The 23,589-nt window shown below is 38.5% G+C and overlaps 1 protein-coding gene across 11 annotated transcripts in view; it reads left to right on the top strand.

Annotated features, from left to right (window-relative positions):
- The window catches only part of GREB1L (GREB1 like retinoic acid receptor coactivator), a 133,165-nt gene that overhangs the window by 76,615 nt on the left and 32,961 nt on the right, over positions 1-23,589 (top strand). For 5 of the 11 annotated variants that reach the window (XM_058422502.1, XM_040077750.2, XM_040077740.2 and 2 more), the window contains 9 exons: positions 2,719-2,895; positions 5,480-5,656; positions 7,589-7,726; positions 10,914-11,051; positions 12,922-13,059; positions 13,395-13,514; positions 15,251-15,388; positions 17,163-17,348; positions 22,875-23,201. In XM_058422502.1, coding sequence (XP_058278485.1) covers positions 2,719-2,895; positions 5,480-5,656; positions 7,589-7,726; positions 10,914-11,051; positions 12,922-13,059; positions 13,395-13,514; positions 15,251-15,388; positions 17,163-17,348; positions 22,875-23,201 — 1,539 coding nt within the window. The remainder of the gene's footprint in view (positions 1-2,718; positions 2,896-5,479; positions 5,657-7,588; positions 7,727-10,913; positions 11,052-12,921; positions 13,060-13,394; positions 13,515-15,250; positions 15,389-17,162; positions 17,349-22,874; positions 23,202-23,589) is intronic. The other 6 variants (XM_040077803.2, XM_040077767.2, XM_040077759.2 and 3 more) reach the window with 2 other exon arrangements.

The following is a 23,589-nucleotide window of genomic DNA, read 5'->3' as shown; positions in this document are numbered from 1 at the left end:
AGTGTGTAAGGGATCTGGGAGCACTGGATAAGTAAGAGATGATACTGGGGGTAAATCTCAGGTATTGTTTGCAGATTAGGTAGGATGCAGCATTTCTACAGTCCAGTCATACACATCCTAAATGGTGGGAAATACTTTGTATATTAAGATTTCTTACAGCCTTAAGAGCCTATATTAACAGTCTCTCAGGTAAGAGGCAGCTGTTCCCATGATAGCAGGCTGTTACTGAATTGTGCTTGTAAACTTGTGAAGATGTTGTTTCTGAGGTTCTCCTGTAGCTTCTCCCTTGGGGACTGATGCAGAATGGTGACACACAGCTGCTTAAAGTGCAGCTTAAATTGTTTTGCTCATAGCCTGGATAAAGCTGAGTCTTTTCTTTCATCTGGGATGTGGAGCACTGCTTCACTTCACTGGGACATCACAACCCTCAAACACTCCAACGGGCTAAAAGCTTCGCATGTGGTATTCATTCTTCTCAATATTGTGTGCTCCTTCAGAAAGCAAGTCTGTATTGACATGCAACAGTGACAACATTGCTTGTGCTAGTATTGCTATTGCTAGCAGTTCCTTCAAAAGCCTCCTGTTGGACACCATTTGTGCTTCTGGGCATTTCTGGAACATTTTTAGGTAGAGACCAGGCTAGAAGCTAATTGTGTAAAAGCACGTGTTTAAATCTGTGTTGAAATCTTACTGCACTTGCTGTTTCATAATCCTTATCTACAGATTTCCTGTTTGCCCACATTGTCAGCAGTGGGTGATTTTTCTATTTTAAATCTAGAGGTAATGTGCTATTTTCTAAGCATGTCAACTACTCAGATTTCACTGAATGCCTAAATATTTAAGGTCAGTTTTGAAAATTCTGGATAGAATACCCAAATGGCATAAACATTGGAAGAAGAAAATTTTATTTTGAATGTAAGGGATTTTTCCCCCGGGTTTATTTGTGACTGTTAATTTCTTAATTACATCAAAAAGTCTAGATAGTACTAAGTCTGGTACCTGGCTTTCTCTTTGACTAGGATCGATATGTTTTTAGAGAACAAGCCTTAAGAAGAATTTACCCAAATAAAATCTAATGGCGCCTAATCAGAAAATAATTAATCATGCTTTAAATATGCACATTTAATACTTCTCTCCTAAAACATATGTAAGTTTTTATTGTTAAGTTATTGATATAATCAACTGATTCATGCATGAAAACTTTAGGTGCTTCATTTCAATTCATTGCCTGGAAAAAGGTATGTATGAGGGGTGAATCCAAGCCAGCTGCTGCTGGAACAGAGCTGATTGGAGAATTAAAGAAACCATTCAGCCAGGAACTGGTTCAGCAGATTGTGAGTGCAGGCACAAGACTGAACCTGTATTGGACCCTGTTTTCAGCAAGCTGCTGCTTGTGAGGGAAATTCATGCAAGCTGATTCTGTGCATTCCACTTTGCACATGCTCTGTGCTTGCTACAGTTCTGAGATAAAACCAAACGCATTCACTTCCATAATTTTTGCTGAAGTTGCTATAGGTTTTGGCACAGGAGCCAAGAGCATAGACACATATATCAATGATGGCTGAGTTGGCTTTTGGTTAAGCTGTGATCACATTGTGCTACCAGATGATTAGACAATATCTTTCTCCAGGATTTTTTTTTCTTCCCTAAAATTTCTGTGACAAATAAGGACTACATGAATAATATTTTAAATCAAGTGTAAGTAATAGGTATTGGTAATTAGGCTGAAGTGTTAATATCTATTGCACTAATTTCAAATTGAACAATAACCTTTATTCTTGTGATCATTATTTTCTTAATTTTATTTAGCCTGGACATTTCTCTGGGCTGCCCTGCGATGCTTTTTGTGTGGCCCAGCCTGCTACCTGCTCACTGCGGGGCATAGCACGGTAGAAACTCTCTCAGGTCCCCATTTTTGCCCACTTCTGCTGCTTTAGCTCTACACTGATTAGAAGCCCAAGGAACAATGTATGTCCTTATTTTGTGTACATATGTGTATTTGAGTGGAGAAAAAACTTAACTGAGGGCTTGAAAATCACTTGCAGTCCACTGAGACTCAAGAGACTCAACTGAGACTTGCAAAAACATGATTCACCTGTCTAAAACTAGAGAATTATTTATTTGCTGAAATTTCCAAAAGGTGTAGAGAATTTAAAAATTAGATATTTAATTATTTTAATGCAAGAAAATAATTTTTAGTAGCCACTACTAAACTTCAGATATCAATTTTTATCATTCTTTTGTATTAATTAATGGTATTTATGTATCAATGCTAGCCTTCTGCGAGCAACAAAGACAAAATTGTTTCTCTGGAAAAAACTGTAAACTAAAGTTTGGAAAAGAAAAAATAATCTTTGGCATGTTTTAAGAGCTGTTTTCTGTTATGAAATCACAAGCTTATCCTCTGACTTTGGTTGTTTTTGATACATTTAGTTTCTGAACCATTTGATGTCTAATGTTTGGACACTTAAATTTCTTTTGTGTCTGTATATGTTCAGCATATTTAAAATAATGTTATCTATTGCCTCTGAAATCCTCAGTTAGTGCTTCTGATGAGATGCTATCTCAATTTCCTTTATTTCCCCGTAAAAAGACTATATTAAAACTCCAGTTACAGCATCAAGTTGTGAAGCCCATTTGCTTTTGCAACTGATAAAACAAAGACAACTAAATGAATTCTTCTGAAGAGATATATTTTGTTTTGTTTTGCTTTTGTAGGTTTTTGTCAAGCAGGCAAGGATTTACGGTTAGTATCTCTGTGCATGGAGCAAATTGATATCCCAGCAGGCTTCCTGTTAGTAGGAGCAAAATCTCCCAACCTTCCTGAGCACATTCTAGTCTGCGCTGTTGACAAGCGGTTTTTGCCAGATGATCATGGAAAAAATGCACTTTTAGGTAAGAGATCTTTTTTCCTTCGTGTCATAATAATTCAGAGGAAAAAAAACCCTGTTGAAAATTATCTAATGTCATTTCAACTAATAACCTTCTATTAGAAATACGTTGAGGAGAGGACTGATTTCATTAAATCAAATCTGTAGATGAACCTGTCTTAAAAGCCCATTTTAAAATAAGTCCCTGATTCCACAATTAACCACAATTGAAGCTCCTAGATTTCTGTGTGGGCAGAAGTCAATTGCAGCCCTGGCATTTTAAATGTGAACTATCCATATACTCTTTATCTCTGCTGGAGCTTACAGCATTTTCATTTAAGAAGAAATATGCTCATCCAAGTATTGAAAATGAACTATGTAATTTAATATTTTTTGATTAAGGGATGAGTGGCTTTACCAGGATCATTGTTCTCAGTAGAAGTTCTGGGAGGAACTGCTTCCCAAAACCCAATACATAGGGACACCCCTCCTGCCTTTCCCAATTATGTCATTATCTGTTATATTTATAAAATTTAAAATTTTTATATAACAATGCCTCTTGGTAATTGAAGACAGGCCTATGTGCATCTAGATTTCCTGCCTGAGTCACTACTGGTGCACTTTTTAACAAGCTAGTAGAAGTGATTTAATGTATTTTGGCTCCTTTAGCCTGTTTTGAATTTACTCTCTCATTTCTCCCTCTAGTCATTGTTCTGCCTAGGATACATTCAGAAAGACCTTTCAACAGGAAAGAAATTACAACAAAGGATAAATACCCTAATTTAACTGCATTGCTCAAATTCTGGTCCAGACCAGCAATATTTTGCGTAACTATTGGAAACAGCTTTGTTTTGTGCTTTAATGTTACCTCTCCATTAAATCCATTTGATATGCTACTACACACTGTAAACCTTTGGGCCTAAGGCAGAAATGCACCTGGCCTGAGTTAGAGAGAGGCTGTGGTGTGATGTGCCCCCACTGGGTGTGACTGGGGATGTGCAATAATGGGGCACTCTGGTGTACATTTTAGGATTCAGAGGAGCTTCTCCCCTGCTAAGAAGGGGAAGAGTCAGGAGCTGACCAATGAGAACTATCAGATAGACAGGCAGATAGTGTTTAAACCTGATTAAATGTGGTACTGGTTGTCTTTGTTGGTAAGCCTCCCTGCCATCCCAGCTCTGTATCCATCCATCATCTCTGGTCTCATTTGATAATGAGCCTGGTGACTCACATCTCTGGCATCGCTGATGTATTGAAGTGCCTCCAGGCTTCTGTAACTGGCACCTATGAGGAAAAAACTGACTCAGTAGCTCTGTGAGACCCTGGTTACTCTTTCTGAAAACTGTGGAGATGCACCAGTAGATCCTGTGAGCTGCAAGGGAGTAACAAAAGAATGATTTAGTCCCAGGAAAAACAGGATGAAGAAATTTGCATCTTGGCATCCTTGTAAAAGTTGATAATGAGGCACAGTAAGGCTAAAGACAATGGCCTATTTATTAAGAGTTTTATGGATAAGGTATTTTGTAAAAAACATTAAATATCTTTGTTATAAATTTCGTTGACAGGTGAGTGTAGGAACCAGCATCCTCCAGGGTGATTGTCATTGTGGAAAATAATTATGGTATCAAGAATGAAAAATAGATTCTCTTACAGATCTTGAACTTCCATAGAAAATCTGTTTTATTAAGGGTCAAAAACAATTTAGAGAGAAGTGGCATGACAAGTAAGACGAGGGGGCTTAATTGTTCAGCATTAGATAGAGGGCTGATTCAAACAACAAAGATTTTCAGGCAGACCCGTTTCAGAACATCCCCTGTGGTTTGTTCTATGGAATGTGAGACTGGTGCCATCATTATGCCAGATTCCCATTAACACAGCTGTGAATGGCACTGGAAATCAAGACTGCTTATTATTCTTAGTCTGGATCATATCCTCCAGACCTCAACTCAAAATTTCACCACTTTCTGTGAAACCTTGTTGGGAACATTGCAGAAAAACAGCCTTTGTCCCTAAACTTGTTACTTTCTTAAGAGAGAAGCGGTAGGTTTTTAAAAACTATTCTGAAGCACTCCTAACTTTGGCCATGCAAATCATGACCACATGATTGCTTTCAAGACTTTAATAAAATGTAAGGTTCAGGTTACTTAGAAAGTATTTTGTATAAACCTCAGGAAAAGTTTATTTGATGTTAATTTCAGTCATATGAAATTGCTCTGATTGATTAGCCACTATTTTGAAAGAGATGTCTGCAGTTTGGAACCCATGGGTTTTTAATATAGAAAAAATGGCCTCTTTTTTTTCCCCTCTCATGGAAATTTCCTAGTGTTGAAACACAGTTCTCCCCGTGCCAGACAGTTATTCTTCTCTGTGCTCTGTAGAGTGTAAAAATTGGCGGTAGGATTTTGTCCTAAGTCAGTATGCCCCAAAGAGATAGAGGAGTTTCAGAAGAGCTAAGACTGACACACATGTGCTGTGTCTACAGAACCTGGATGGCTGGAGGCCTCCAGTCCTTTGGAACTGGATGTGCAGGTGGGTTTAGATGGCCTTATTCCTAGCAGATAGTACAAGACATTTAATCTGTTTGTGCATCTTCTGCTTCGTTCTTCCAGGATTTTCTGGGAATTGTATAGGCTGTGGAGAAAGAGGATTTCGGTACTTCACAGAGTTTTCCAATCATATCAACCTGAAATTAACCACTCAGCCAAAGAAGCAGAAGCACTTAAAGTACTACCTAGTAAGAAGCTCCCAAGGTGTACTGTCAAAGGGACCCCTTATTTGCTGGAAAGGTAATAAAGGTGCCCATTCAATTACGGGTGTTTTATGCTGTTAGGGGTGATGTTGAATGAAAAATTGCCAGTTGCTGTTGAAAATGTATGCATTTAAAAGCAACTGCTTGAAGGGAAAATTCTCGCTGATTTCACTGAAGTTTGGATTTTGCCAAAGAAGTTTAAGTCTTAATAACAACCATGTGATTGTAAACACTCTTCTTTCATCTCCCCATAGTTTTGGTGGCAGGCCTAGATCTGCCCATCTTAGAGTGTGCAGTCATCTTGGTAGAAGAAAAGAGGTTACTCAGTCTGATGAATTCTTTTATGTGCCTGAAGCAAAGTGACTCACAGCCAGGGCTGCAACATTGGTTTTCCACTGATATCCATCTTTGCAGGTGCAATCCAATCTGTCTCATGCCTGAGGAGAGCTAGCATGCCATAAGATTAAGAAAGCTCAGATCATTGATCTCAGGGAAGGAAGAGACTTGGATGCTCCTGCCATTTGCAGTGTTTTACACTTGGTCTGACCCTCTACCAGAGCAGCCTATGTGATATTATATGCTACAAGAGGGTACATTTGTGACCCCAAGGCAAGGTAGCCATGGGGTCTCTTATTGACAGATGCAAGTTTTTGGAGCTAGAACCATGCAAAGACCCCAGGAAAGAGTGGTTTACCTACTCACTGTCTACCAAGTTGGTTTATGTGCAGACTACCTGATCTTTTCATTTGTGATCTCACCAAGTGAAGACAGAGTTCTATCTGGTCCCTGTTGTTCCAAAAACTTAATGTGAGGAGAGGGGAAGCTCTGCAGGAGGACTGACAGACATCTGAAGAGTCACATCCTCATGTGAATAGCAGCATGACACCAGAAAGAGATGGTTATCACTGAGCTGTATGGGTGATTATAGTTTGTATCAGTTAGTGGTTCAAAAGAATCCTAGCTTCAGCTGCTTTTCTCTGTTACAAGGATAATTAACTACTGCTTCAGAGTGCATGTGGCTTTTCGACAGCATTTTTCACAAAAATGACATAAATATTTAATTTGGTAGTGAAATTCCAAATACAAACAAAGCAAGCCTTATTTTATTTTTTGAATCTTTTTTCTGAAACCCCTCTCTTATGTTCATGTAGTTGGTGTTGGTGTGTGTCCTGGTAAGTGAAGTCAGGAGTAATGCACATGTGGAAGAAGCAGATACTAGTTTCACTTTTGGTTATATGCTAATTGCAAGTGTTCTGAGCACCCATGAAAAGTTTAGAAAATCAACCAAAAGTCAACTTCTTGGACATTACTTTGATAGGTTCTATCCCCATATTGCTGCCATCCATCTGGCAACCTTTCACTCTTCACTTAACATTACAGGTCTAATTAGAAGAAGAGTGCTTTTAAACACTTAAACCCTTCTCTTAAAACAAATCTTGATCAGATCTCAGTTTTAAAAATGGATTAATATCTGATTTTCAAGGTGACTTTCTCCTCCCTCGACTCAGTTTTCATCCAGACAGGCACTAACAGCGCTGAGATCTCCCTGAAGGTTTGTGGAGGCATATTAAAAATCTGGGTTTCAGCACAACTTCTCCTTTTAAAGGGAAACATATAACAGTTTGTATACAGGTTGTGCCACAGAAGCAGCTGAGTGTTTTCTGGGATATATGCAGATTCAAATCTCAATGTCCTCTTCAAATCTCTTGGAAGCTGTGGTCTGAGGACTCATGCCATTTTGCAGCATCTGGTCTGTATTTGCCTGGCCCCCTGAGTGGCCCCCAGGGAGGTTTTCTTAATTAGAAGACAAAGTCGACTAAACTGCAAATCCGTATTTTCGTTTGAATGCTGCCATTTGCCGCTGTTTGTTGTACGTGCTCTATGTATGCTCTTAACATTTTGTCACCTTTCGCCACCGTGTTGCTGAACTTTGCTGCTGGAAGGCAGGCCTTGTTAATATGTACTGTAGCTGCTTCGTTTGCAGAATGTAGAAGCAGGCAATCATCTGCTGCTAGCCTCTCTGCTAAACCAAATCCTTCGGTGTCACCGTCCACGACCCCAGAGGGTGGATCAGCTAATGGATACAAATCAGGGTTCACTCAGACAGGTAGGAGCTGAAAGTGCTGTAAAGATAACCATTGGGGGTGGTAAGTTACCTCAGACACTGGTGGGTCAGGGATGCTGTAAACAACTGGGTATTTACCTTGAGCCGTGTATAGATTACACTGGAGAGGATGCCTTTCAAAATTTGCTTTGGCAAAGATTAAGACCCAGGTGAGGCTGAAGGTTAGATTAGTCTCAAAACAACAGTTGATGTAAAAGCATTAAACGATCTTTTGATTAATTTATTTGATTCTCTGCCTCCCTGAGTTTGTTTCATTAATTTTTTTTGTGCATCTCAAAAAAATTCAATTACACATTTGTAGGGAAGTGTTTATTTACTTTGTATATAAACTATGCTATTTGTCTGGAAAAGCAAAATAATCTCCTTTTAGGGAGAGGGGGCCAGATTTTATTTTATTTACTTGCTTATTTCCTTATCTATTTAAATTTTATTGCACACAAAGGTGTACTGAGAATTACAGTTTCCCCATATGCACATAGTAGTTTTGTGTTTTGTGACCTAACAGGTCTCTAACGACTATTCTAGAAAGCTATTGATGATATCCTTAAATAAGGAGAAAATACAAAAATCAAGTAGACATTGACTGACAAAGCAGCAGCATCTTAATATAATGTATCTGTTTATTTATTGCAAGTAGACAAAGTGCTTTTGTTTGAGCTTTCTTCCTCATTGCTTTATTGCAGCTTCTTCTATGCTGTTGTATGTTTTTGTGTCTATTCGTGCTATTTCTCAAAAAGCCAAAAACAGGAGAAAATGACCTGTTAATTGTTGTTATTAATTGATATGAATGTTGAAAAACATATATTTCTTTAAAGGAGTATGAAATGCAGATATAAAGCAAGATGGCTAAAATATTTTTTATACCTAGAAAGTTCGTTAAGAGGAGTAGTAAACAAAAGCTGAACACAGACATTCATATGAAATTATAATCACTGATTAGTATTTTCAGAGGCACTTCCCTCAGGTGGTTGCCCCTGTCTCTGCTGAGGAAGCTAAATGCTTTAGGCTTTGGGTAAAATTAAATGACAACATGGTTTAAACACATCTGCATTTCATTGCATGATCCCTTGGCTTGCAGATCAAGGCATGAGAACTGTGCAGATGCATGAGAACCTGTTTATTTGGAACAACAAGAATTCTAATATTTACACAGCTTTGTCTTCTATTGTATCTGCCAAGTTAATAGATACATCTTTTATATGCAGCTTTCTCCTTATCACTCCCTGCCATTTTCGGTCTGCTTGGTTTTTCTGTGTGTCACTGTTTGTACTCCTAGGTCATGCTCGTCAAAACCTTTTCATCTCCTCCTACTGTTATCTTCTAGTGAAGATAATGCCACATACATTGCCACATGAATAATACCACACATGAATCACCTGTGACTGGGAGAAGGGGGGGAGCACCTTTTATTCAGTGGCATAAATTCTGATGTGTCCCCTATGATGGAGGGCTCTTCTGGCCTTTTCTCGATTCTGCATAGCTCTTTCTACTGGAGTTTGCTTCTCAGTTGTTTTAAAACAGGACTACTCATTAGCTGGTTGTTTTCTGAAATTGTTTTCAGATCATCATCAACTCATACCCCTTTTTTTCTTTAAAAGTTGTGTAAATATTTCTGGTGAGCCGTTCAGTCTCTGAGTTCTATAAGATACATGTAGGTAGTTATGGGCATACAGTATCAAAAATACAGTTTTGGGCAGACATTTGAGAGGGGAAAATTCAATTCATGTGTTAAGTAACTAGAAACAAGGCTTTACAAGAGAAAGATGAAGAATTTTAATAACTTGTATCTTTCTAAGTCCTGCTTAGGTAACAGAGTGGTGTTTAAACATATACCAGCCACATCCACAGTCAGATAAAATTTCAAGAAAATGTATTACAACTAGAGATGGGGAAAAAAAAAATCCCCAAAGCTTCTGGACAGTTTGCTTTGAGGAAACTTTAACACTACATATTTGTTACATCATATTTAATGACAGACCAGCATCTCCCTCCAAGGGCCCTGACCTGGTGGTCTATTTTGTTAGCCATTCAGCGTATTTCCTGTTAACATGGACAAGATTTTCTGGTGGCCCAGCAGCAGCAGAGGATTCCGTGTTTGTTCTTCATGTCAGTTACTCTGTCTGGCAAAGCAGAGCTTCCTCCCACCCTCCTTCACCAAATGGTGTGTGGCCTGAGGGTGAATGTGTTTGGCAGATCAAGTTGGTCTTTGTCTCCTGTTTTTTTAGCTGGCTGTTTTACTAGGACATCTGTAGGTGAACTTAGCCTCCTTGGCCTACTTGTTGCAAAGTACTTTCTGAACTGATGCTGAGTTAATATTCTTTCACTCTGGTTATAAGAATTTGGATTTTCCAGTGTATCAGCATCCGAATGCTTCAATTTTTTCTTGAAGTAAATTGCAACGATGAAATGCCTGATGTTAAAGGTACTTACATGCTGAGAGGTTTGGAATCAGTTTTATTCTGGGCAAATATTAACATTTGTTTGTTCTCTGGTTTATCTTTATATAAAATAAGATTTATAAGTTTTAGCCTTGGTAAAGTGCTCTAAGAAGTTTGTTAATTCATGCAAATAGTTTGGGCTCAAATGTTCTTCATTTTTTACCCAGATTTATAAGTGGGCATATGCTTTTTATAGTTTTATAGACAGTAGGGCTGTAAGGAGGCTGTGGTTTTGGGTTTGGTTTTTTCTGCCCTTAGTCAGGCTTAGGTGTGTCTAACAGATTCAGCAGCTTGTTGTTGAAAATATCAGGTAATGGAGATTCCATAGCCTCTTTAGGCAACTTATTCCCGTGCTTATTCCCTGTGCTTGCTGGCTGCAAGTTGCATAAGCTCTTTGTCTTAGCTTCCTCATATGAACCATGAGATAACTGCATTTACTTGCCTATCCCATGAAGCTATTTTGAGGAGCAGTGAGATAGCCCTTTCTACAGTTAAAATTTTTTTTTGAGTATGTGCGACTGCAAAATATTGTGGAAGAGATCAATCATGGGTTCAGCAGATTACAAGATTCTATAGAAACACCCAGTTAAAAGTTTGTTAAAACACATGAAAGATACATGGTAATTTCTTAGGAGGGCAAAAAAATAGTTTGCAATTTCTGCAGACATGAGTTTTGATAAATGTGTATATATACAAATTTTAATCATTAATTAAACAACTTCTCTTCTCAGATTCTTCTGTGTTCAGTCCAGCGAAAACATCTTCTGCTGCTGTTAACTTAAGTGGAACACAAGACCCATCTCGGAACAAGAACATTGTGAAACCTCTGGCTCTGTCAGTACAGCTCGTAGGAAAGGCATTTGCCTCAGGTATGGCTTTGCTTTCCAGAACACCTGACAGCCAAGGGAATCATCAGCTTAACAGCCAAGAAAAGAGAGTGAATTTTTTTTGGTGGAAAAGGGAAAGGAAAACATTCACTAGCATTCTCCAGAACTCTTACATTCTTGCAGTCTTCAGCACAGAAATTTTTGCAGTTAGTACTGTCCCCAGGCTTGAGCCATACCTTGGCTTTCAGATTTAACATCCTGGTAAGAGTGCAATGATAGCTCTCTCTGCACTTCCTAGGATATGTGAGAGTGCATAAATGTCACCTTTTGATGTCACACTGATTCCTGCCTCAGCAATTGAGAGCTGTGTGTAGTTCTGCATTTCTAACAGTTATAGTTCCTCAATGTACATTTAGTGGAATTTAGTCTCATTTTAAGGAGTTTTAATATCTCTGCTGTTTTAATTGCTTATTTCTGTATTGTGTGTTTAATAAATGATAACCTTCAACTGTGACATCTAAGTCCCTCCCCGACACTCTGTTGGGATAATCTGATTGTTTTTCACTTCAGCTGGTTAGTCTTTAAGCAATAAAAAAAGAAATCATCACACTTATTGCAGGACAGTATGCTTGAATAAGAAAATATATCCATTTATTTGGTTTATATATGCACATGAGCATTACACTTGATATTACATCTGCTATTTAATACAATATATGATGTTATGATACATAATGTAATTATGTTGTATTTAATTAATCATTAACAGTTCTTTGTGTAAAATACCTTTTTCCCCCTCCATACTTCCATGATTTTATTTTGCACTGAAATTTCTTCCCAGCTTTTCAACAACTTCTGTACCTGACCCATGGTCCACCATTTTGGTCCATACAAAATTTTTGACTCAGAGTACAAATGGGGATCTTACAATGGGCAAGTGAGGTTATTGTGTAGCTGGCAATTGGAAAGACTTGTGCCAGAATTTATTTGGATGTCTGCAGCTGGAAAGTTGCACTGTTTTAAGCTACATACCACATCTCTAACACGTCCAATTGCAGCTGCCATCAGCAAGCTGCTGCACCATCTCCTGGTGTTGCTCCTGGAATATGTTCTTGGGAGCTAAATCCTTGTGGAGCTGGCTGATATCAGCAAGGAACTGTAGTTTCCACTGGCCTCCATGTTGGCAGTTTATGCCATTATTTTTCTTCTGCAAAAATTGTGTTCTGAAAAAGAATGAGAATGAGCTCAGATGAGTGATGGTAACTTCTGGTGACCATCCATTGTTGTAGTTTAATTTTGTGGCCTGGATATAGTGGGTCCTGCCAGAGTGTCAGGCTTGCTGGGACTGGGGGATCACCTCAGCAAAATTAAACATGGTTTGCCTCAGTCATGATCAGGTCATGTACACTTTGCAGCAAACTGCCTTGTCTTCCCCTGCTCAGTGTCCTTTGCTAAGGCTTTAGATGAGAGCCCTGTAGTGAATCACTGTGCATATCGTGTATGACTTGGGGAAAATTCTGTAGATACACACAAGTGGCTTAGAAATTTTTACAAACTGAATTTGTGATGTATATTTTTTTAAAAAAATATCACTGTGTAAAAAAATATATCACAAACTTCCCAATAATTTTGTGTACGTGTAATTTTTTATTGTATTTTGGTGGGGCTTTCTTTGGATTTTTTCTTCCATCTATCCCTCCCCACTTTGCAATCTGGACACCCCTTTTCAAGGCTTGGATTTTGCAATCTGAATGTTTCTCTGCCAAATACATTTCATGCCTTCCCTGGAGTATGTTTTTTTTCAGTCATGCATCTTACCCTGTTCTTCTGCATCTGTGTGTGGCTGTATTATTTTGTTTGTTTGTTTTCAAGATTGTCTCAAGCCACACACTCTGTATTTTATTATACTCAGCTCCTCTTTCACTGCGTGCCACGGATGTTGCTAATGGAAACGCTAATGGAGGAAGAAATAACGCATTGAGTTCTACAGTCTCTCGGCCAATGCCTCACTCGACATCTCCAAGTCCTGGCTGTGCAGCTGGAGACCAAGGTAAAGAAAACCTCTCTGTTTTTTCATTCTAAGCTGCAGTGAATATTGAGCTTGAAATTTGTGATTTTGTTGTTCTTTAGAATGTAGCTGTTCCTACCATTCAGTCTTTACAGATACGTTTGCTTTTTGGCATGAGCATTAATGATAATGCTGGACTTTTTAACACAGGTAACAATGTTTTTCACATCATAGTCTGGTTTTATGTAAATCTAGGTATGAGCCTCTGGTGCTCTGTGATGTGAGATCTACTCAACACCAGTGTGAAATGGAGTGTGGGCTGGAATTTGGTCATTTGGGAGGACAGGGTTTAGAATTAGTTTTTGCTTTACTTCCAGCATCTATGTCCAGTTCTGGACCACCAAAGAAACGTCACCGAGGATGGTCTCCTGGGTCCCCAGTGCCGCCTCCTGGTTTAGCAGTACCCGTTCCTACAATCCGGCCTTCGACAAGAACAGGTAAAACTTGAATGACACCAAGATTTCATTTGTTAAAACGTGAACTCAGCCAGCCCAGCAGCCCTGTGCTGCACCTCTCCCGTCTTGCACAGCAAACATAACTGATCTTGTTGAAGTATTTAAGCACAACATGGAGTGTTTTTCAGGTGCCCCCCGAAAAAGCACATATGATTGCTTGGTCTTGGTTGCTGTAATCTAAGATGTGACACTGGAAGTAAAACTGCTGGGGAAGAAAGAGGAAAAGAAGAGGAAAACACTATTGAAATTAAAAACTAATATTAAAAATAAAAAGCTAAAAGAAATCCATTGTCCCCCAACTGTAACTCAGTTGTTGTAAAAATGTGCGGGTGTATGGATATATGAATATATTTCAAGGACTCTCGTTAGCCTTCACCTTGGCTGTTGTGTCTCAGTCTGGTGTGGGATGCTACAGAAACTGTACACTCTGTTTCTGCATGGGAAAAACAGCTTTATATAATTTTGGCCTAACAAAGGACATTGATATCCACTAGGTCATCTTCATTTAAAAGCAGAAAGTGAGACCAAATGTTAGTTGTGCATGGAAAAGCTGTAGAAGTTTAATACCATGACATGAAATAGAATTAATTACGAGTAGTCCTAGATACCCATGTAGATAACTCTTTATTCATAACTGCTAATAAAACTATTCACTATTTGAGTACTTTTCAGTTGTGAGATTGAGCATATTTTCTAAAGGGGAGTAAAGAGTTACTTGCTCTCTCCATAGAGTGAGGGAATAAGCACCGAAGGATGAAAAAAGCCATTCATCAACATGCACAATGAGTTTAAACTCTGCTCTTGAGGACTTGGTTTTAAGATATTTTGCAATTATTTTCGGAGATATTCATCACAGGAGGAAGGGTTACATGGTAGTGCAGGCCTGCTTATCTGAACACCTCAAACTGCAGCTTTTGTCAGTTTCTATCTTCAGAAACCTATTGAAGAGCCATGATATAAGGCAACCTGCTCTTTTTGTTGAGTTTGTCTCGGCTAATCTGCTACCTCTGTTGTGTACTACATTTTCTATGAGTCTTTAGTAGTACTTTTTTCTGTTGGATAAACAGTTTCCCCTGCTAAAATGTATGCATTCAGTCATGCTGCCTTTGATGTTTTTCTGTTGATGGCATGGTTTTAAAAAATGGTTGCAAACCATCAAAATGAAGCCTAAGAAACTTGTGAAGTAGGCCTTACTCTGAAACCTGATTACAGATTACAAAATTCTTGCACTTGGTTTCCTTTACTTACGAAAGCTGCTGTTGCTCTTTCATGAGTATAGTCTGATTTTTATCCTTGTAGCAACTATCAAAGGGCAGCTTTGAGATTTTGGCCTGCTTTTACTTTTCTTATCTACATATATTCCAGGTCAGAAGTTGAAGCAGTTTTTTCCCTTGTATTGGCGAGGGAGGCAGTACTGGGGGATGCCTTTTGGCTTAGTACTTGGCTTTGTTTAAAGATGCATATTCAAACCTGTGTTTTGCTCTCTCATTCTCACCAACAATACAGTGGTTAGAAAAAGTTTTATTTTAGAGGTGGAGCTACAAGAGGATATAAGCTCTTCATTTAAATTACTTAAAACCATAGCAGGAAATGCAGAGACCTTTTGAATTTTATTACAGTTAGTGATTTGCAGTAATTTTTTTTCTTATTTGTTCATAAGGCCAAATCACAGTATGAGCCTTTTAGTAATGGAAGTCTCTCTTTTCTTTATTTTATAGAGCCTCTTTTGTCAGTCCCAGTTCCTCAATCCATGTTAAGTGGAATTTTACAGCCTCAACCTATCCCAGCAGGGGAGACTGTAATAGTTCCTGAAAACCTGCTGAATAACTCCGGAGTTAGACCAGTGATTCTGATAGGTAAGTCTTACACTGGGGAATCAAATGTTGCATTTTGTACTAATACACACTCCCCAAGAGAAAGGGGATTTTATTTCTTTTGGTTCTGTCATTCAGTACAATACAAAGTTGGTTTGTCGCAGATAGTTTCTCTTGGTTGCTCAACTGAGAGTCAGGCGATTTCTGGAGGACTTGATTTGCAAACAGGTCACCACTGGGTCAAATTTTATGCAGAGCCACTGGCTAAATCTAAATTTTATACAAATAAGATCTTTATAAAACCCAAGAAGAGAAACATTTCCAAGTAATGAAAATAGCTTTCCGGAATAAAGAACTTATAAACTAAGCAAATATTTCCTGCAGCATTTATAGTTGAGATCATGAAGCCCCAGAATTCTACATGAGAACCAGAAAATTGATTTGCACTGACTAAACAGAAATAAATCATACTAACTTTTTGTCATTTATAGTCCATAGTTCTTGTAAGCAATTGAGATAACAGATCAGGCTTCAGGCTTTTAAAATCCTTTAACTATATAAAATACTTTGTTAACTCTTAGAAAGGTATTGCTTTAAGAGTGCGAATATGCTTTTAATGTGAATATACCTTTCAACCTGAGCTATTTGGGCATAATATATATATATAAAAATGGGTCAGCTAGTGCTGCCAAAATTTTGATGAGTGATTTTTTTTTCACTCCAAATTTCTTTTATGCCCAATATAGTACAGATGGTCATATAAGATGGCTTCAGTGTCAACAGAACATGCCTATCAATCCAGCCCGTGGAATAATTTACCATTCTGAAGGAATGGAGAAGTTCTCCAAGTCCTCACTTGCACTGATAATTTTAATACGCACAGTTCCCGGAGTATTAACAGGGCCATCTACACCAGTAAATCTGTCAAGGATAGGGTTACGCTTCTGGTTTGTTTTGCTTAGCGTTGTTTTCTGGAAGCCAATTATAAAGCTTTAGCATGGTGCTCTAATGGTTTTCAGAGAAACACTTCCTTATTAAAGATGAGGGTGCCTACAGCCATCAGCTTAAGTGCAAATTGAATGCAGCCCTCAGGCTCTTGGAGAGCTGCCATTAAGTCCTCAGTTAGGCTAAATGTTAGTGGCCCTGAGAAACAGCGTCCTATTAATAGTACAGAACCAGATGTACCCAAAAGGATGGATTTGGCAAAATCTCTGTGGAAATGCTTCTTTTGAAACAAAAAACATTCTGAAAGAAAAGGGGAGTTAGCTTGTGCTCATGTGCTTTACCTTACAGAATAGCATGTTTAGTTGTCAATGTTTATTTTACCTGTTTATGAAAACAGAATGAGAAGGTGACAAAAAAGTGAAATCAATCACAGCAATACCACAGTGGGTGGATCAATCCTAATGTGACTTATGCTGCTTTTATAATGTTAAGATCAATGTACTTTTGCTTTCATTGATTTTTCTTCTTTGTACACTAGATTATGGAGAATCTGTATTTAAAGGTCAGGGTAAGATGCAAATAGATAATATTCTCATCTGTATTTGGATAACAGTAGTTATTATCCTGCTGGATATCATGCAGTTAATGTTAGTTCTTGCAAATGTATGTGATCACTTGTTTTAAAACACAGCAGAGAATCCCTGGCCTATAATTTATTTTTTAAGCTATTATAATACCAAGAACATTCATTGATGCAATGTATTTTGTCAGAGAGCTTTAAGAAGAAGTTTGGAAATATATCGTTATGCAAGATTTCATGTAATGGCAAATTTTGTGAATTCCTGGGTGGGCTTTGTTTCTTTTATCATAGGCTATGGCACTTTACCTTATTTCTATGGAAATGTTGGTGATATTGTTGTAAGTCCCTTGCTGGTGAACTGCTACAAGATTCCACAGCTGGAAAACAAGGATTTGGATCTCTTGGGTTTGTCCAGCAGTCAGCTGCTAAGTGTGGAGAATATGATACTTTTAACTATTCAGTATCTTGTCCAACTAGGTAAGCAATTTGTCATAAGCACTTGATTTTATTTGAGACTGTCCTTTTTTCTTCATACCTTCTTTATGTCCCTTTTAGGGCCAGTTTTCTGGCTGCATTTGTGGCTGGAAGAGGCAAGTGGCTCCATCTAGTGAGTGTGACTTTGCCACTTTGTTCCTGAAACGGAAGAAGTGAAATGAATTTAAAGACTGACACTGCTTCTGCTCTCCATATGGGGATTGACCAGGTCACCTTTGTGAAATGGATTTGCAATGCAGATAACTCATTTGCTTAGGGTATCAAATCATCAGTTATCACAGCCCTTTCTAAGGACACTCTGTTTTATTCAGTTTTGTGACAAATGCTGGCAGATGTGTGATGGTTGTCATTGTTTTGGTGACAGCACTGTTTACATGAAAACCACATTTGTTATTCAGGCTAAGGAAAGTGATTCAGTGAATATCTCATTCTTGTAAATGTTTTTGAAATGGATTTTTTGCAAGTTTGAGAGCAAACCAGCAAGAATTTTTTTTCTCTTATTGCAGGTTCAGTCATTTTCCCTACCTTAGAATAAAACCAGCAAGGTTTTAGAAGTTAAAAATGCAGGATAGTGTTGAGAAACTTCCATGGCAGTCTCACCCTGACTTTTGTATTTGAAAAGATGACACTTACCATAGAAGAGTGTGAAGTTACTTTTGTGAAGAGCACAGTACATCTGTAATACATAATGGTATGAAATATCCAGGTGTTCCAAAAGCAGCACAACTGCTGATAACCTTACAATTTAGGGAGCAAACGTGGTCCGTGCAGGTTTCACCCATGAGTGCTTACACTTTGCTGCAGTTCTATAAGAGACAGGAAGGAAACCATTTTCTGCATTGTAATACTCAGTAAGTGACCTGTTAGCTTTGTTTATCATTCTCTGCCTCACTGGTCCATTAGATGCCATGTCATGTCCCACTGATAAAGGGTTTCTTAATTTTTTACAGGATATTTTTCTGTTACCTTCTATCAGTAGGCTTAAATTTGTTATTTGAGGTGTTCATCTTTATTGGAAACTTTGTAGAGTGTGTGTGTTAAAACCTGTGGCTTCATAAAAGTCTGGGTTGATTGAGGCAGCTTGCAAATTTGTAACCAGCTGATAACAGCGTATCCAATTAAAAATAAACTATTTATTGAAACCTGTGAGTCAGTGAATCACGCTCCATGAGCAAGTCTAACTTTAGATGGATGCAGCAAGTCTATACTTGCTGCAAAGTAGAGGAGGCTTCATGCAAAATTTCTGTAGCAAAACTGTGTTTATTGAGCACTGTGACTTCAGCATAAAGCAGTTCTCTTATTGGCAGGTGTTTAGTTTGGCTTTTGTTCTTAGCTGTGCAAAGCTGAATAGTTTCCTATTTGACCTTATGTGGAGATGTGTGCCAGTACTGTAAGATGAAAGAGCCTAATGAGGAGAAAAGTAAAAACATTCTGTAGAGGAGGAGATTAAAACATGTTGCTGGTTTGAATACTGCTGCAAACTTAAAACTGTTGGAATTGTGACAGCTGCACTGATCTGTAGCCTTTGTCCCATGTTGTTAAAGCAGATAAGAGATGATTGGAGGGCAGCCAGATTCAAAAGTTTTTGACAAGAAGAGACAATTACACGTATAAATTAACAATTTATTCATGTAAACCTCTTTTTTTTTTAAATTGAGAAAGTAGGACTAAAATGTTTTTCTTTTCTCAAGAGTATACTGTGAAAGAGGTAAAGGCAAAGATAAAAAAACAGGCAAAAGCATGAAAGACAGAGTCTTGCCTAATTTTTTTCTGATCTCACTACTTGTATAAAATACATTTGCAGATGATTGTGATCACAGATGATAAGAATATTATCTCATTCCTATCAGTTTTCTTGTAAAATTATGACAGCATTAATTGTAGGATGATGCTGTTGTGTTTTCAGAAATCAGCTGAGCAACTTGTGATGATATTTATAAATCAAAGTAAAAAAACCAAGTGCATTTCTGATTCTTTAAACTTTCTATGGAGGCTACACATATTTAAACCTGTGATTGTGAGCCATAGCTTTGCTATAAATAAATTCCACTGACTGTGATAAAAGAAGAAGTAAAAAAAAAATAAAAACGTGTGTTTGATTTTAGTGGGTTTTTCTTAATCTACCTCCTGGACTTACTAGGAGTTCACATTTGTTATCTTTGGCAGCATTCATGGTGAAGCATTCTCAGGCTTTGCTTTCATATATCAGAATGCCCATATTTGCAGTATAGGTTACATTCCATCCTCTGTAATCATCAGCTTTTTACTATTGCACTGCCGTTTCTACAAACACAATCTCAGCCTGTGCAGTGCTAAGATGGTCCATGTTCTGGTTGAAAAGGATTTCTGGATCCTGTGTTATACCACCTGTTTGGAATTCTGAAATCATACTCCCTTCTCTCTTGTTGTGGTTTATTTGAATCACTTTGACTATATATGTTGTATGCTGTGACACCCAGAGGTGTTCTGTAGTTTTAATATCCAAATGCACATCCAGACTCAAGGCTCTTGCAAGGCTTTGTCTTGAGTGGAAGGGATAGTCAGAAACTAAAAGCAGGAGCTTATTCCAGCAATTCTCCTGTCTTAGATGGCTGGAGAAGCAGTCTCTGTGGATGCACCCTGAAGTTTATCTACCCAGAAATGAGTGTCATCCGGAAATGGATGACATTTGAATATGTTGACTTAAACTGTATAGAATAATAGAATAGAATCATAGCAACATTGAATCTTTTAGGCTGAAAAAACCTTTAAGATCAGCGGGACCAATCATTAATCCAGCACTGCCAGGTTCACCACTAAACCATGTCCCCAGCTGCCACATCCACATATCTTTTGAATGCCTTCAAGGATGCTGAAAACACCGCTTCCCTGGGCAGCCTATTGCAATGCCTAACCACCCTTTCAGTGAAGAAATTTATCTTAATATCCAATCTAAACTTCCCCTGGCACAACTTGAGGCCATTTCCATCTGTCCTGTCACTTGTTATCTGAGAGAAGAGACCAATCCCCCCCTGGCTACAGCCCCCTTTCAGGTAATTGTAGACAGCAATGAGGTCCTCTTGGGCCTTCTCTTCTGCAGACTAAACACCCCCAGCTCCCATTTCCCATAGAACTTGTGCTCACCAGGTTTATTGCTCTTCTCTGGACATGCTCTAGCACCTCAATTTCCTTCCTGTAGTGAGGGACCCTGAACTGGACAAGGGGCTCGAGTTGTGGCCTCACCAGTGCTGAGTACAGGGGGATGATCCTGCCCTGGTCCTGATGGCCACATTATTTCTGGTGCAAGCCAGGCATTGGCCTTCTTGGCCACCTGGGCATATGCTGGCTCATGTTCAGCCAGCCATCAACTAACACCCCAGGTGCTTTTCCACCAGGCAGTTTTCCAGCCACTCTTCCCAAGCCTGTTGCATTGCTGGGGGCTGTTGTGACCCAAGGGCAGGATATGGCACTTCGTTTTGTTGAACCTCGATCCACTGTCCTCAGCCCGTTGATCCAGCCTGTCCAGATCCCTCTGCAGAGCCTTCCTGCCCTCTGTCACTTGCCAGCTGTCTGACCGAGCTCACATACAGTATTACTGAATATTCTGAGTTGAAAGGGACCCATAAGGATCATCGAGTCCAACTCTTAAGGGAATGGCCCATTCTCCAAACAATGGAGTTTGAACCTACTACCTTGGCATTATTAGCACCGTTATTATTCTCACTCAATCCCCTTGTCCATATCATCAATACAGATATTAAGCAGACTTGCCCAAACGCTGAACCCTGGGGAACACCCCTTGTGACCAGACACTAACTGGATGTAACTCAGATATTAATATTTTATTTTATTGTTTGTTTTGTTTTTGAAATCAAGATGATAATTTGCCTGCTTATTTCTATAGAGAAGCTGCTCTATATTCCGTTTTAGCACTGACTTATTTTTTTGAGGAAATTGTTCACAAATCAAAATCAATATCTATCATTTTATCTTATATCTCATCTGATGCTAGTTCCACTATTTTTTCTGGACAGTTGTGGAGAAAGACTGCCATACTTTATTATAAGTAATCTGAGTGAAATTCTGTGTATTCTCATACTGAGAATCTGCTTTTCCATTCGTACCATTATTTTTATCTTCTTGGATTCATGATGATGACCCCTGTGTTTAGAGCCTGTCTATAAAGTAGCCTCCCTTAATCAGCAAAAGTTTGCTTTTTTCTGTTAGTGGGTAGCATCATTTTCAGGTAAAATTTATTTCTGCAGAGGAACATTCTTCTCTACTAGTGTTTGTCTATTTTTTTTGTTGTTGTTGTTTTTGTTTTAATTTTGAGGTCTTCAAGGATCTAGAATGTGTGATGCTTTATTAGAAGGATGAAGAAAATACATTTTCAAAAGAGAATTCTAAAAGAGAGAATTATGTCCATGCACTCATCAGAACTTTTCAGTTTGCAACAAAACTGAAAACAGCCTTGCACTTACAAGTTTATAGTTGTCTTACCATCCTAGGGTAATTGGGTGGTAGCACTTTCCATATGTTACTTCCCAAAAAGGCAAAAATGACAACAGGTGGCAGTTTTTACAGATTCTGTGCTGTGGGTTATTTACCCACACCCTGTTTCTCACACAACCTTTCTGTTTCCTGGCCTGAATGAAAACATAAAACCAAAGCCAGTATTTCACATATCTCTGATATTTAAGCCCCCTCCATTTTGTCATAGGAAAGCAAGCTGCTGAAGTGTGAAGCTGCCTCCTTTGGCACTGATAAGAGATCTTGGCAATATAAGCTATGGTTACTTTTTACTCTGTGTTCATGAATATTTTTAACTATTCCTGAATGTCTTTGACAATGAGACAAAGCTAAGTGAACAGAATGTTAACTGAAGTTCATTTGGAGGACTGATGCCAAGATAGGATCGCTTATTTTTCTCTTTTCCAGTTCAACTTGACAGAGTCTAGGGAATGTAGATTTAAAGCTGCATATTTTTCTTTATGTTAGATGCTTGCAGATTTGCTAAATTAATTTAATTTAGCTAAGGAAGAGGTTAAACATCTTTATTTGCATCCATGCTTAGTTGATTAGCATGCATGATGAGAAAAATCAAAGAGCATTTACCAGGCTTTGTCAGGAGGCATGGCTGTGATTAGATTACAAGGATAAGCATTTGGGTTTTCTGCTGCAAAAACATATGGCTGCATGCTTAATCCTTCTCTTCTAGGCAAAAGGCACATATTTTCCCACTCCCTTGTTCATCCCACCCCTTGCTGAAGCTAGGAGTGAGGTGGAATACCTCATTGTTTGGAGGAGAAAAATAAAAAGAAAAAAGGCAGTGGTGGAACAGAAAGGCTTCTGAAACATAAAAACCAAGAATAAGCCATGTGGGTAGATATCCACTGAGTAGCTGGTGTTTTACATATTAAAAAATGTGGTGAAGGAGCTTGTCAGACCAAGACAGACATGTAATTTTTCCTGGTTCAATAACATTTTTATATAAGATGCTGTTCTTCTGTTTGTTTGTTTTCATTTTAGGTCCTGACCAGATACCCCTGAGGGAAGAATTTGAGCAGATCATGTTGAAAGCTATGCAGGAGTTTACTCTGAGAGAGAGATCCTTGCAAATGAGTGCACAGTGTATCTCTGTGTCACCAGGTCAACTCCCTTGGCTTGCCAGGTTAATCGCTAGTGTGTCTCGGGATCTCGTGCATGTGGTTGTCACCCAGAATTCCCTGGCAGAGGGCATCTCGGAGACCTTGAGGTCTCTCAATGAAATGAAACATCAGCAAAAGCTACCAGATTATGTAGTTGCCATTTGTGCGTCAAAGATTAGAGGAAATGAATTCTGTGTAGTGGTTCTAGGTGAGTATATTTGCAGATTGCTTCAAACGGCAATGCCAAATAAATTGTCTTGAGTTATTGATCCGGTTTTTAAATCCCTTTTGTTCTTTTTATTCTCCTTTGTATTGTTGCACTGCAATGTCACAGTTTACTGTCTCTTCAGCAAGACTTGGAGTACTGAGGTTCATGAGGATATTGAAAAATATCTTTATGCTAGTCATTACTACTTCTTGAGAGGCCTGAGACTTTATTGTTGTGTAATTGCCTTAGAAATATCTTGAAGTGACCCAGTGACAAAATAGTTGGTTTGTCTTTGTTTCATGTGACTACTGCGATATTTTACATAGCAGAGTCTTATGCAGACTGCTTAAAAGAGAATGTGCTTTTCATCTTTTTTATTCTTTTTTTA

The sequence above is a fragment of the Hirundo rustica genome, chromosome 1 (assembly GCF_015227805.2).
Source record: "Hirundo rustica isolate bHirRus1 chromosome 1, bHirRus1.pri.v3, whole genome shotgun sequence".
In the NCBI taxonomy this organism is placed as follows: Eukaryota; Metazoa; Chordata; class Aves; order Passeriformes; family Hirundinidae; genus Hirundo; species Hirundo rustica.
This window is presented reverse-complemented; position numbering and strand designations above follow the sequence as displayed.